The 15,201-nt window shown below is 47.4% G+C and overlaps 1 protein-coding gene and 1 long non-coding RNA gene across 3 annotated transcripts in view; one reads left to right on the top strand and one right to left on the bottom strand.

Annotated features, from left to right (window-relative positions):
• LOC309653277 overlaps positions 1-15,201 on the top strand; it is a 115,887-nt gene that overhangs the window by 49,986 nt on the left and 50,700 nt on the right. The gene's annotated exons all lie outside the window — the stretch shown is intronic.
• DRP2 (dystrophin related protein 2) overlaps positions 1,262-15,201 on the bottom strand; it is a 35,725-nt gene continuing 21,785 nt past the window's right edge. For both annotated transcript variants that reach the window (XM_082447543.1, XM_082447544.1), the window contains exons 11-22: positions 14,202-14,403; positions 13,894-13,979; positions 11,813-11,970; positions 11,301-11,467; positions 9,389-9,500; positions 7,998-8,134; positions 7,611-7,676; positions 7,282-7,347; positions 6,248-6,391; positions 4,215-4,452; positions 2,932-3,052; positions 1,262-2,609 (exon numbers count right to left, since the gene is read on the bottom strand). In XM_082447543.1, the coding sequence (XP_082303669.1) occupies positions 2,485-2,609; positions 2,932-3,052; positions 4,215-4,452; positions 6,248-6,391; positions 7,282-7,347; positions 7,611-7,676; positions 7,998-8,134; positions 9,389-9,500; positions 11,301-11,467; positions 11,813-11,970; positions 13,894-13,979; positions 14,202-14,403 (1,622 nt within the window). In that variant the 3' untranslated portion in view covers positions 1,262-2,484. The remainder of the gene's footprint in view (positions 2,610-2,931; positions 3,053-4,214; positions 4,453-6,247; positions 6,392-7,281; positions 7,348-7,610; positions 7,677-7,997; positions 8,135-9,388; positions 9,501-11,300; positions 11,468-11,812; positions 11,971-13,893; positions 13,980-14,201; positions 14,404-15,201) is intronic.

Genomic DNA, 15,201 nt, shown 5'->3' with positions numbered 1-15,201 from the left:
TACCTATAGCACAAATCCTACATAACGAGATCTACGTCTTCTCTACCATGGCCCACTGCGGTTGCCACAGGCCCTCAACAGCCCAAGATCTCTCGGGTGGAGTAGCAGTTACGAAAAGGATTTTCCAGGACTTTCCTGGTAAGACTGTTTCATAACCTCTGCCCTCTTTACCAGCTGAGCAGGTAAGTCTCCACAGCCCTAGGGCAGGGCCCCCACTTTCTCTTAGGCAGGCGTATGCCTCAAAGACCCTGAACTCTGTGTCCTAGAGCAAATTCTTTCTATACTATTCCTACCTACAATCTAGGCTCCTACAAATATAGCTCCCCCGCGCCCAACCCCAGTAACTGATGTCCAGGCTCTGTGTTTGATACCCACCTGCCACCTGCTCGCCATGCATCACCAGTGCTCCTGCCCAGAGACCTCATGAGCTCTTAGGCAGATGTCATGATGAAGTCTGACACCCTGAACCTGTGGCTTAGTGCCCCCTGGTGATTCTAGAAGGAGGCAATCCTTGGCTTCTGGACCCAAGCCACTGCCTTCCCTGCCCAGCAGTAGATAAATCCCCAGCAGTTCTACCCACTGGCCTAGTGCTTGATTATAAGAGAGCACCCCAACCATCTCACACCCTCCTGACCTTGGTAGCAACTGCTACTTTCTTTAAGGCCCTGAGCCAGACTTGGAAACTGGAAGGGGCAAGAGGATGTACTCTGTGTCTCAGCCTGGCTATTTGCTCCTCCCTTTCTGCATGGGGTGAGTAGAGCTTGGATTTGTTCTATTTTGGCCTCTGAACCATTGTTTAGAGGAGCCCAGGAAGATTCACCCAAGGCCCACGTCTCCAGGGAACAAGGTGTGGAATGAATGAAGAGAGCAGAGTGACTCTTCCTGTTAGATTCCTCTGTGGCCACAGGCTTCTGTTGCTTTGGTCTTGAGGGCAGCTCACCTCAAACATGAATGGAGAGACATCCTAGGGGAGCAGCCAGGAGGCATCTGTCTGTCCAACCAGAGGCTGGGACTAACAAAGAGCAAGGCAGAACATTAATACTTCAAGAGGTATTAGAATTTAATGTGTGAGTGAGGCCAGGGGAGTACTGATGTACAGTAGATATGTAGGATAGGTATGTATGTATATAAACTTAGGCAAATTAAGTCAATTGCAGGGTTCTAAGTTATAAAGCTCCTTTTGGTAGAAAGCTGCCTAAGTGGGTTCTGACTCTGTTCAAAGTCCCCAAGCCCACCCCCCACCACCCCCACCCCCACTATCTACTCTGAACAGTTTCTGGATAAAGGGATCATGGTATATGTTGCCTAGGAAGAGTTAGCTCAGTTTGAGGACTGGGTTCACCTTCCAGAGTTAGAAAGAATGGTTTTATGCAAAGGAAGGCCTTGCTGTTGTCTCTGTGGAAAGTGGCCAACTTCCTGATCTGTAGCCCCTGGATACTAGAAAAGGGCCACTATTCAGGATGGCCTGTTGCATCTGCCTTCTGACTAGCTGGGGGATATCAGCCACCTCATCTGATTCAGCCTAAGAGAAAGAAGGGTCACAGCCTGAAAGGGTGTTGGGTGGTCATGCTCCTCCAGTCTAGAGGGTGGCTTCCCCTTTCTCACCCAAGGAGAAGACCCCCTTGCTGAGCAGCTGCCAGCCCTCCCCCAGGGCTGTGAAGGCCAACTCAGAAGAGCCAAGGGTGGCTTCAGCTGGGTTCCCAGAGCAACTCAGCTGGTCTCTCGGGATGCTGAGGTTTTCAGGAAAGAGGAGGATCTGGGGAAAATATCTAAGCCCATAAGTATTTCTTTAATGTTTCCCAATATAAGGTGAAAATAGGAACCTGAATGAACTGTTTCCCGCCTTGAGAAAGGTCTGCCAGGGACTGAGGCAGAAGGAACTGAAGATATTCAAGGAGGAAACAGCATCTAGGTAGCATCGGGCTGACTAGATCTATGCCTTTGAGCTGAAGTTATATGACACACGTTGCCCAGACTTTTTCAGGGGCACTTTGGGTGGGGTGGCGGGAGTGTCTTCAGTGTCACTTCCCTGTGTTGGGCCAGAGAGTAGGGCTAAGTCCCGTGTGTTCACAGTGCTGGAGCCCTCGGGTCATTAGGCTCCCCCAAATCCATCATTCCATGGAGAATGGAAAGGGGCCAATGGGCACTGCTTCACTCTGCAAGGCAGCTTCTCTGCTCCCCATCTGAATGGCCTCCAAGTGCCATTAGCCTGGGCTGCAACAGAATTGTACTTAAGGGACTGATCTCAAACTTGAAGAGTAAAGGGCACATTTCTAGAGTCAGAGGAATCATGCCTCTCCCTCCCCCGGCCCTCACACACCCACCTCGCATACCATCGAATCCCTGCTGCTGCCTGGAGCCCAGATAACTCCGGCTGAGGAATGTGGGGCCAGTGGGGACTGGAAAGGTTGGGTGAAGGCTGAGGGAAGGCTTTGACCAGAACTGGGAGAGGACCGTGGACTATAGGATGGGGATCTGGTTCCATCAGGAGGCCAGCAGAGTGTTGGTAGTCACATCAGAACTTCGCACACTGGGGAAGGCATGGCGGAGCTTCTCCATAATGTCTTCCAAGCACAGGCTGACATCTTGGCTCTTTGACCCCACATCATCTGAGTTGGAGAAGAAAGATGTGGGAAGAGAACTCGAAATTCCCTTATGAGGCCAAGGGGCCGAGGTAGGATGCTGCCGGCTGAAGGGTGAACCTATAGCATTTGTATCTTCCCGGCACGATGCCTAGGTACATATGAGGTACTCAACATACATTTGTGGAATAAAGAAATGAATGAATCAGTCAATAAGCCAATCATCCCTGACCCTAAGCTCAAAGCCATGAGGAGAAACCAGTCCCAGCCCTAGCAGAACCCTAGGCAGGAGACCTGGGGCAAGACAAAGCCATGGAGGAAGGGGTTGGGAGGGGCTGGGGGAACCCACCTGCAGCTTGAGTGTCTGGAGTAGTCTGTCCCTTCTCCTGGGGGTGACTGCCTTCTGACTGCTGCGGAGAGGAAGCCAGGGACGAGCCTGCAGAGCCATTGCCATCCGATTCAGTATGTGGCTAGCAAGAGGTAAGGCATGACTTAAGTGGCTTTGCCTTCCTGACCTTACTTTGACAGACTCCTGAGCTTAGAAAGGTCCTTAGAGACATCATGCCCATCCCTTTGCCCTTGGACTTTAAGAAGCCTTTGGTGGTGCCCCAAACAGTGGTTTCCTCTTTCAGGAAACTTCTTAGAATATTTAATTACTGGATACCCTCTTCCTTCAACAACATGTATCAAAGGCTCCCAGTTCTTCTAAGGATGCCATTGCCCCTAAATATCTCTTGCTGTCATTTCAGCTATAATTAAGCTATCTAGAACTCAATTCCCTCTGGAAATGTAGAGTTGCACACCTGATCCTTGGTTCATGACATAATATCATATGTTAAGACCTCCAGGAGTTCATCTAGAGGCCATCCTTTGGAGGATCTGGGGAAGAGGCACAGTGTGGTATTACCTGGTATGGATAATGACAATAATTATTCATAAATTATTTATTTATGAAATGTTTATTATAGTCCTCGCATCATGCCAAATTGTTTAAATGCATTATCTCATTTGACGTTCACCACAATTCCATGAAGTTGGTATATTTTTATCCCTGTTTTACAGATGAGGGAACTGGGGCTTAGGGAGGCTAAGTAACTTTCCTAACATCCCACGGCCACTAATCGGCAGCACTACACTCAAACTCAGGGCTGTCTAACTCCAGAACCACACTACATCCTATACGCTGCCTCTCAAAGAGGAAAGGGACAAAAAGTAATAAGTGATCCCTTCACAGCGAAAATCTTCCTCTTGCCAAGCATGTCCAAACTCGCTTCTTTCCAGCAAACATCAAAGTAGCAAAGTCAACGTTTTGGATGATTCTTTGAACTTTGTTCTTTCAATACCAGATTCAAATGGGTTGTGGGGAAGTGAGCCCTCAAAAGCCCTCCCTCTGCCCTAGGCCCCACAGTGGCTTGAGAGTAAACACACAAGGATGGAGTGGAAACTAGGTACAAGAGAATTGGCCAAGCGATGTGATATAGCAGCCCATTCCTCCCCCCAACTTTCCTGATTGCCAGCCCAGTTCTCTTCAGAAAGTCTTCTAACAGATACCTCCCAGGAGCAAGGAGCACCTCTCCCCGGCCCGCCTGTGCTCGGAGGCTGCTCTGATTCTTCCCCTGACCCCAGACTCACTTGCAGGAGCAGCTCCCTTAAGCGCTGCAGCTGGGACTCGAGTTGCTTGTTGTGGTCTTCAAGAATCTGCATGCGTGTCTCCAGGCGGCTCTTGTGCTGTCGAAGGATCCGGGCCTCAGCCAGCAGCTCCTCATTGCGGTGGTCCTGTGCCACCTCGGCAGAGCCCTCAGCCAGGGTGGGTGCCTCAGCAGCCTCCTCATGCTGCCACTTCAGGCGCCTCAGCTCCCCCTGGAGAATCCTGCCAAGGATGGAGAAGCCAAGGCCAATGACCTTCACAGGGTATTGACTGTCCAGGGCTCAGTGTCCCCTCATACCTAGGTGTGAGCAATCCCTTTGCTCTCCCATCCCCACCCCCACCCCAGCCCCCAAGCCGTGCTTTTTTTTTTTTGGTCGCAGCATGTGGGATCCTAGTTCCCCAACCAGGGATCGAACCCGCATCCCCTGTAGTGCTGCAGTGGAAGCGTGGAGTCCCAACCACTGGACGGCCAGGGAAGTCTATCCCAGCCATGCTCTTGCTTGAATGGCCATATCCACTTCCTCTCCAACACATATGTCATTTACTTTGCCATCCTTAGGCCACAGAGCAGAGAGAGCTGACATTTCATATAACAAATGTCTCAGGACTTTGATGTGCTGCTTCGGGGATTAATTCTGACCTTAAAATCGGGCAGAAACACAGTCTGCAAATAAATGAGGCATTAGGGCCACTGACTCACCTACTCCATTTTTAGATTTTTAGATTCCAGGGGAAGACATAACATAAACAAAGGATCACCCATCTTTCCTCTTCTCTCTACTACACTCCTCTTTGACCCACTTTAAACACCCATGTTGAGTCATCAAGGAAACAGATTCCAAAGAGATGGTCTCCTTTGGAGGACATTACTTTTTTTTCTTTTTTGCAACAGAATCACTCTCTCCCTAGTGTTTCCCAGGGTCCCCCCCCACCACCACTGCTCTAGTGCAGTGCTTCTCAAACTATCCATAGCAAAAAAACAGGGGGATTTTTCAATCCATCATGGATCAATACATGGTCTGAATGTGCATAGCTAGTACACAGCTCACACCACACATGACTTGCTGCCCAAATTCAACAGCACTCAACCTGGCCTATACCCAATTCAATGAAGACAAGTCCACTAATTACGTGCGTGGAAAATTGTGGCAATGTCAAATTGCTATGAAAATTTCTAAAAGTTTACTCTCTATTTATGTATTTATCTTGTCTTGAACCAGTAACAAATACTTTGCAGATAGGCCCTGTTCTAAGGACTTGCTAATCCAAATACAGTCTGTAGGCCTGAGGCATGGGCATCCTTTAGCAGCTGGTTAGAAGTACAGGAACTAAGGCCCCACCCCAGACCTTCAAATCAGAATCTGCATTTCACCAAGCTTCCCAAGTGACTTGTATGCACACTGATGTTTGAGAATTACTTTTCTGGGGGTTGTTATTGATTCCACTACACACCCCCAAAGTGTTTTGGATGCTCCTCAGACTCGTGCTGCCCTCCATGCTTTACAGAGATCAATGCCATCCCCATAATCTTCTTCACCTTCCCTCTTCCAGTCCTCAAATGCTCTATGCAGTATCATCCTCCTCTTATTACTTTCGCTAAGTGATAAGGACCTCTTTCCGTTTCCAACAACTGAAAGTTCCTTGAGGGCAGAGGCATCATCTCTTCTGTATTCTCTGTGTTTGCATTCTCTCTGCCTGTATCTATTGGGTACTTGGAGATATTTGGGTTGAGTTAAAAGGATTCAAATAATTATTAGGATAGCTAGCTTTTATTGAACACTTCCAATAAGACAGACACTGGCTAACACATTATATGCCTGATCATTTGATCTTCACAAGTGACCTTAAGAGGTAGGTACTCTTATCATCATCCCCATTTTACAGATGAGGAAATGCAAGATCACAGAATATAAGTAACTTGTTCAAGGCCACATAGCTAGGATGTGGAAATTCAGATCTTGAATTAAGCCGTCTGACTCTAGAACCCACGCAAGATCTGTGCCATTGCCACACCTACCGGTTCTCATCCTCTAAGTGGGCCAGGATCTTTTCGAGCTCCCCTTTGCTTTCAGTGGCCATGCTGCACGGAGCCTGCTGTCCAAAGGCTGGCTCCCGGTCTGTAATGGGGCTGGAGTGCCGCAGCAAGTACTGGTCCTCATCTCTGTGTGGGGGTGGGGAGAGGAAAGAGGGGCCCAGGCATTGAACTGAGAAACAGCTCAGGGTGTGAGTTCTCAGCTCCCACCTCAAGCCCCAGGAGACACATGCTGGATGATTCCCTCTCTAAGATACATAGAGAGGGAAAAGGCCATGTATTCAGGTTTAAGAGGGATGGAAGTGTTCAAAGGTGGTAGGGGTCATTGTTGGGGGTAGTAGGAGAGAGTGTTTTCAGGATGCCGAGGCTCCTGGGTTCTACTTATAGTGACCTGGGAAACAATGAGCAAATCACTTCCCTTTCTGTGATGTTCCCCCACCCCACCCCCCTTCGCTTTCCCATCCCCAGGGGAATTGTGGCCTGCCTGAGTCCCAGTCCCGGGGCTGGATTTATCCGTGTAGCCAACAGTTCCTAGGTCCTCTGAGGAGGCCGGGGACCTCCCTAGAGATGAAGGGCCCCTTCTCTGGGCTATAGCACCAAGGAATCTCTCTGGCCACACTTCAGTCAAGTCCGTGGTATCTCCCCAGGGTTGATGTGGCACTAGATGGGGCATTGGCATTTTGAGCATAAGATAATGGCTCATTTCTGCAACTTTAGTTGAGGGTATATTCTTCTTCCTTCAGAGTTAGGAATAGAAGGATGGGATCTTGCAACAGAAAGGGACCTTGGCAGATGGCAGGGAGGTAGTTCATCCTTCATTACCCTGCTCAGTCGATAGAGGGAAGACTGCTTCTCTCATTAAATACTGTGCCCAGAAAGCCGACTTCCTTCCTTAGGGTGTCAGGGACCCTATCCACACACCCCCCCACCTCCCACTGAGGATATACCCTCCCCAAGTGGTGGTAGAAGGATCCCAAAGGAGAGCTATTCCTGGCAAATATGCAGCTGTGAAAACTCACATGCTGTCGTCTGGGGACAGGCTGTCATTAAAGAAGGAGCAATTTTGACTTTCCATCTCAGCAAGCCTAGGAAGAAAGAGCAGGAACAGAAGGGAAAACAGTATGTGAAGACGGCTTTCATCTCAAGGACTGTAATCCCACAATAGGAAAATCAGGTTTGGGAGGCTGTCCCAATTCCCCCTCCCCCGCCCCAAACGTTAGGCCTCGCTGGCTGCTGCAAAGCCCGCTGTGCATGTCCCCCTGGCCCTGACTTCATTCTCTTTGCCCCAACTGAAAACCCCTTCCCCCTTGGACTCCTTACAATTCCCCTCCCCAAAATCTGGTGGTACCTGCTGGCAAAATGCTCAATGCGGGAGTGTGTGTCAGCGTGTGGCAACATCGGGGAAGAAGCAGGCCTAGAAGAAAGCAGCAAAGACTCAGAAGACCAAAGACTGGGTAGCTGGGCAGCCTGTCTCCTCACCACCACCCTTCCACACCCCGCAACACCACCACCAAATTAGGGAGCTCCCAAGAGCTGATGGGAACAAGATACAGAGACTGGATTCTAGTCTGTTTCTCAGGTCAGATTCCTGGTCAGGCCCCAGCTGAACTGCCCTGTCACTAGTTGGGTTTGCCCTGGAAGACTGCCCTAGCCCATGTGGGACTCAGCCCCTTCACAGCACATCCCTAGGCTCAATGAGGATGCCTGCAGCCCCCGTTCAGCTACCGGTACTCACGTCTCACTGTAGTCGGCCTCCAGCACTGACTGCACAGGCAGATAACCTCGCTGAGGGTGTTTGCTGAAATAATGCTTTGAGCGGAATTTGTTCTTTAAGGTAGTGGCAAAGTCCCTCATGTTCTCACTGGATGTGGTCTGGGAGGAGACAAGATAGAGGGACTCACCCTAATGGGCTATTCTAGGGAGGTGTGGCCACTCCCCCGGAGCAGGGACCATGACTGGTAGTCCACTCTTGTTCATATTTACCACACCTCGCTCCTAGAAAAAGATCTAGAAGGATACATGCCAAACTGTGAACACGGCTTGCCTCAGGGAAGTTAGACTTGAGGGGTGGGGAACGCACTGAGGAGAAAAGGGGACTTGGTTTTATACTTTAAACACCTCTATATAATTTGAATCTTTTACAATGATCGTATATTTGTTAACTTTTAAATATCTTTTACATAAATTCTAGGGGTGTAGAAGATGAGCAGGAGCTACACAATTATCAGTCTACCATCTCTAGCCAGTTTCCCATGTATGACTTTAATAATGTTTATTTTAAAATGATAATAAAAGAAAAATAAAGGTCAAGGTCACTGCTTCCATTGGGTCACACATGTTTCTGTGTCAACAGAATTTGGAGAAGAGATGACAGCTCAGGGAGATGGATTGTGGAGATGGGGAGGTAAGATGGGAGAGAGCAGTGGGGGGAGCTGGGGATATGCTTGGGACTTTGGGAGTACGTGTGGGGAGAGAGGAATAAAGGAGTTTAGGGAGCAGAGTCAGCTCAGGAAGCTAAGCCTGGAGGTCTGAGTCCTGAACATAGCAGAGGAGAAATTCTGTGGCTGGAGTTCAGGGATGCCGGGCTCAGGAGGCTATGAAGGGCACAGTTTCCAATGAAAGCCCAGTGGATTTTGGGGACCCAGGTAAAGAGCATACCCCCTTTTCACGCAAGAGATTGAGTAATGAATTTGAGCACAAACTTTGGTATTGACTAGAAGGGATGGAAGCAATGACAAGGTAGCAGGTGAAGACCAGGGGACAGAAACAATCCAGGAAGCTAAGCAGGAAAAACTAAATTGAGCGATCAAAGGCTAGTCACCTGTAACTGCCTTGCTGTCTCTATTTTTTCCTGAGACTTCTCTCTGCAGGAGAATAGTGAGTGCCTTTTAGATGGCCAAGAATGTCCTGGGCTGCTCCAGCCAGCTACCGCCCTGGTGAGGGTGAGGGAGAAGCTCTACTAGAAGGACAGCCCTGGATCCCCCAAATTGGTCAATCACCAGGCCTGTTTGGAGGATGCTCCCCAACGGAGAGCAGAATACAGTGAGCTAATGCTGGACAAAATGGATCAAGCACCCAGAAGCTGAGAGCTGCCTGCCCCTCCCGCCCGGCCCAGAGGCTCCATACCGGGGTGTAATACTCCATGATGGGATAATGAAGCTTGTTGCCCTTGCTGGCCCTGCCTGTCAGGAAGCAGGTCTGGCAGATGTCCACGTTAAATTGTTTCAGACTCCGGTACCTTGGGGAAAGGAGAGGTGGTAGGAAAGAGGATGCAATATACTATAGTGACCTCCCCCTCCCCCAAACATCCAAATATGCACATACATTAAAAGGGTTACTCCAGAGACCACAAATCTCCATGAAATCACATGCTCAGAATCCCAGGAAGTTCAGGAAGTAGCCCTGTCTCACCATCTTTTTTTAAAAGGAAGGGTGAGATAAACAACAAGGTCCTACTGTATAGCAGAGAGAACTATATTCGATATCCTATGATAAACCATAATGGAAAAGAATATAAAAAATGTATATATATGTATAACTGAATCAATTTTCTGTACAGCAGAAATTAACACAACATTGTAAATCAACTATACTTCAATGAAAAAAATAAAAAATAAAAAATAAAAGGGAGGGTGGGACGGGGTAAAGAGCTCATTATATCAAATAACCTTCTAAACAAAGGTGGCCTGAAAGGGTCCAGTTTCACAGGTATGACCACCTTCCTTGGAGAAGGCACACTTTCAATACGAAGACAACTGATTCTATCAGCCGTGAGCAAGTTGTAAAAATTATTCCCCAAAGTTATTTATAATAGTAACTCTATTATGACAATATAGACTAGCCCTTCAGATCCAATTCCAAAGCCTGATTGGACTGCCCAGACCTAATAGCATAGCATGGTGAAATGTCTAGACTTAGAACAGTCAGAGGATCCGACATCTTGTCCTGGAGCTACACTAGCCAGCAGTGTGAACTCCACCTCTGTGCCTCATTTGCTTATAAAAAGCAGGGTGGTTGTAAAGAAAGTATGTGCTAGTGCTTTAAAGTGGTAAAAACAAGCATTTTATGATGAAAGCCAAATTCAGGATAGCGGCTACCTTTGTGGGGACAGGAGGGAAATGTAATCAAGGAAACTTCAAATATATTGTTTTATATATTATATAAAATATGTATAGCATATATAAATTTGTAGATATATAAATATATTATATAACATATATAAATATATTGTAAAATATTGTTTGTTTCTTCAGCTTGGTGGTGGGTGCCCACCGTGGGGCGCTGGAGCCTGCTCATATAAGCTCACGAGAGCTGGTTGTTAAAATTTCAGGAATTTTCCAAGCCAGTTGTTAAATATAGCCATTATTTAAAAATTAAATTGTATAAACTCACAATTAAGCAAATGGTATTAAAAACAAAGGTAATAAATAATTAAACTCATCACTTCCTAACTATTTCACCATTATCTATGCTCTCGAGGTTGTCTACATCTGTTATACCTGGTGGTAGAAATACTATAAATGGGGTGCAACTGTGCGTCTCTTCCTGACCTCCTATGGGTAGCCTGACACTGGCCACAGTGGGAGTATTTACATCATGGAAATTAGCCAATGCTATATCACGTTTCTCTTTTGCTTTCTAGAGAGTAGCACATTTGCCAGCACACCTTTTGGTGCGTAGGTGTTCTCATATGTCAGGATGCTGGGGCTTCTGGGTTCTACTTAATGCTCCCTGGGAAACAATGAACAAATTACTTCCCTTTCTGTGCTGTTCTCCCACCCCACCCCCTTTTGCTTCTCTATACATTTTTATAGGTCTGAATACCTCACAACACAACTAACAGAAAAAAATTTCATCGTTTTTGAGTTTTTTAAAAGTTAAACATTCTGCAGTAGGAAGGATTATAACAGTATATAACAACATACAATAGATTAGTTGTAATTATATAATTATGTAATGCCCTGTTTTGATTTATGATTTATACGTAACATGGCCTATTTATTATTAGTATCACTCCAGCAGGTATTGCTTTCCCTACCTGAAGCCTTTGATGGGGCACTGCCTACAGATAGAGCACTTGGTCTGATGCTTCACTTGTTCAGCAATGGTGACCCGATGCAGAACAGCCAGCCACACCATGGACTGGGGCTCCAAGTTGACCCATTCCAGGAACTGTGAAGCTTCAATGACTGGCTTCCCAGTGCTCTAGGGAAACAAGAAGCCCAGTAGTGATGTCTGAGGCCCAGTGTCTTGTGCCTAGAATGGCAGCCCTCAGGAGAGGAGGAGAAACAGCAAGACCTGGTTGGACTCTGGGTTAGACTGTTCTCCAGAGGTGTCCACCTTCTACCCTGCCCTAGCTGACCTGGTGCCCTCCCCTCAGGACTCTGACCCTAAAAGCCCAGAGAACCCTCTGCCCTGTTGCTCCAGCCCAACAAACTCCCTTGCATCTGAGTACTTCAGATCAAAAGCCCAGCTCTCAGTCCTCCCTCCCTTCTTCCCACCCTCTGTCCCATCACTCCTCCTTTCCTCCCTCCCCAGTTCCATACTCACAAAACGGAAGCAACTACGGACGCTGGGCTCCACGTTGCTGCCCCCAAAGGCCGCCACTTCCCCCAGCTGACGGGGCACCTGAATGGCCTCATGAAGCAGGACACCAAGGTGGCGTTGGTCACACTGGCTGCCTGAGTTGGCCACTTGGCTGAAGAGGTCTGCTGGCCCCACCGTAAGTCATGGCCAAGCCCGATACAGGAATGGCCAGAGAATGGTGTGAGGAGAAAGAACGGAAAAAGAAGACAGGGAAAGAGCACATTGACTTAGCTAATGACTTTTGAAACTGGAATACCTAAAGGTCCATCCCTGACCTTCTAGAAGTCCAGAAGTTCTAAAAGCAGCATTCCTCTGGGTTCAGAGAGAAAAAAGTGAGTCAGACACAAAGACGGAGAGCATCAGAAAGAGCAGGGGAGAGAGGGGTGAAGACAGAGAGCAAGCTGTGTGAGAGAGCGGTGCCAGACACAGACATGACACTGCTGGGAAAACAAAGTCTCAAGAAGCAAGATGAAGGGGTGTGGGGTTCAAGGGTGCCTGAATATGAGTTGCAGTCAGTCTGCCCTATCCCCTCCTGTTCATGTAGCCCATGTAGTCTGATACTGCAGTAATCTCTCAGTTATCCACACAAATGAAAAGAAACACTGGCATGGATAATCCAAAAAAAGGGGATAATTCAACACACTTGATCGTCTAAGAATTCACTCTCAGTCATTGTGGAACAGACTATGGTACTTATATATTTGAGCATGGTCTATATCTGCCCTTGTGGGAACTCCCCCGTCCCACCCCAACTTTAGAAAACCTCCTCCAGAGGTTCTTGTCTGTCCGTTTCATACCTCACCTAAGGCCCAGAAAAGGAACAAAACCAAAAGGCAGAGGGCCTGGGGTTTATTTCTGGATCCATTACTGACTAGCTTGTAAAACCTTGGGTAAGTCATGAACCTCTCTATGCTGCAGTTTCCTTACTTATAAATGGAGACTAAATCATCACTGTCCATCCCATCTCAAAGGAACATTGGGAGAAAGAAATTATATCATAGCTATAAACATACTTTGAAAAGTCTTCTTCCCTGTAAATCTTTCCTAGACGGCTGTCCTCACTCTTCTGTGATCTGATATAGCACATATCCTTTGCCATTCAGATTATTCTAATTAGCACTCTAAAAAATGCTTTCTGTGTACTTCTGTCTCCTCTTCTGGACTGTAAACCACTTGAGGCAAGGACCATGTCTAACTGGACCTGATACTCACCACATGTAGCACAGTGGTCAACGCACATTAAACACTTGACACTAGTGATGCTGTTGCAGAAAAATGCAAAATGCTGTACAAATGATGGAGGATGGAGGGGAAAGCAAAGGTACTGTACACCAGAGAGGTTCAAACCTACAGAATTACATGTTGTCCACCTCCCAGATAATGGGGATTATTGCACACCACCCATGTTATCACATGGGAAGTCTCCAACAGAATGTGTGGCGTGGGTTTTTTTTATTATTATTAACGTATAGCTTTTTATTTTATTTCAGATGCCTGTGTTGATGATGCAGGTTCTCAGGAAACCCCCAAAACCATAAATGCCTTTCAAAGTTTTTGACAGTCAGGGTAAATTGAACAATTCTCAGTGATGTATTATATAGTAAAAACCATTCCATTTATAAAAACCAGCACACACCTGCCTAGTAAACAATAAAACTGTCCTCTTCCACATTTGTGTGACGTGGTTTGAGCTTCAGATTGGGAGAGGGCTAAGCCTGATAGGCCACAGGGAAATGGAACTAGAAAGTCCAGGTCCTGGGTATCCCAGGATCCCAACTCAGATCCCCATCAAGTAATTACACCAGATCAGAAGAAACCAATGCCCTTGGAGTAACAGTGGGGATAATAACAGGCCTTAGACCCATCTTGGCCTTTGGCTGTTGTGGATTCTTTGCAATAGCTTGGACCAGGAAGCATTACAAGGTAGCCTGAGTAGCCCTCTGCTGAGTCATAAGACTGATCTTCTGCTTATCTTAGACTTTTCTTCCTCCCACCACACCTCTCCCTCCACACACCTCTACTCCAAACTTTGGAGTTGTACTCACACTGCAGTTTTTCCTTCACTTCTGTGCCACACAGGCATGCAATGCCAGTCTTAAAGGACAATGCCCGCATCTTTCCACTGCGACCACTAGGTTTAAAAGAAGAGACTGAGAATATGAATATCTGTAAAGGGTTAACATCTTGGCAGTCATGTCCCTCACAGGGTTGATCCCAGCAGGGCTCTGTGCCAGCCATGCCCCAAGCTGAGCTGAGTCCAAGTGCACCAGGGGAGCAATTCCTTCCCACCATGCCCACTCCATATGTCCCACTGAATTTCACCATGGAGGCTGTCAGGGCTGCAAGCCCTTACCTATCAAAAACATTGAGGAGCCAGTTGAGGCTCATGTCCACACAGAGTGGCACGTTGACCAGGATGCCTCTTTCCTCCTCCAGCCGTTCATATAAGGCAGTCAGGCAGTGAATGACCTCCACCACATCCATTACATGCTCACTGGCCTGCAGATCATGCTCACTGAAGATCTCCAGGGCTGTGGTTAAAGTTACCAGGTCCACTGGGGAGGAAAGGAGAGAAGGAGAAAGTATAGCCAAAAGTAGAACCCCAGGGACTAGACAGGAAGATACGGCCACCAGCATCACCAAATCTGACTCAATCTCCAGACTAACCATTGGTAAGTATGAAACAAGCTTGCCCTTTACCAAGACCCTCAACCCAAGTGAGGAGAAGGCAGCAGAAGGCCCCCTAAATTAACCCCAAATGTTTCTATACCCAAATGTTTCTTGACATCAGTTTCAAGAAGATGGTGGGATTTGGGTAAACTCCCAGGGGTTGAATACCATTTTTTTTAACTTTCTTTGTCTTTACACGCATTTCAACTGCAAGTAAGTTGGTCTGTGAACCTCGTTCTGAAAACCTAGACACTGGTTATGAAGGCTCAGGTATGCCTGGGTAAATGTGACATAACTCAGGAGGATTTTTTAACTACACCCAATGCTGGAATCAGCCTAGCCAGATAACCTGGTCCAGGAAGACAGAATGGACAGTGTCTCAGAGAAAAGACAGAAGGCACATTATATCTGCAGCCATGTTGTCCCCTAACCACTGGCATTCGCTTCAACAGTTCTGCTGCTACATCCAATAACCCCAAGATGGTGAAAGAACACAAGCCTCCAGTGGTTCCAAACCATTTGCTGGGATAATTCTCGCCATAAAACACTTGCTTGATTATCCGTTTTGGGCAGGGAAGAAGGGACAAGGAAGAGGATAGCTGTGGGTTAATTTGGAAACAAGCCTGGGGGTTGGGGAAAATAGAAGGGCCCTGGAAAAATCAGGTGTCCACAGCCAGCATATC

The sequence above is a fragment of the Balaenoptera physalus genome (assembly GCF_965194825.1).
Source record: "Balaenoptera physalus genome assembly, chromosome: X".
NCBI classification, from domain to species: Eukaryota; Metazoa; Chordata; class Mammalia; order Artiodactyla; family Balaenopteridae; genus Balaenoptera; species Balaenoptera physalus.
Note: the sequence above shows the minus strand (reverse complement) of the source record. Positions and strands in the feature narration are given on the sequence as shown.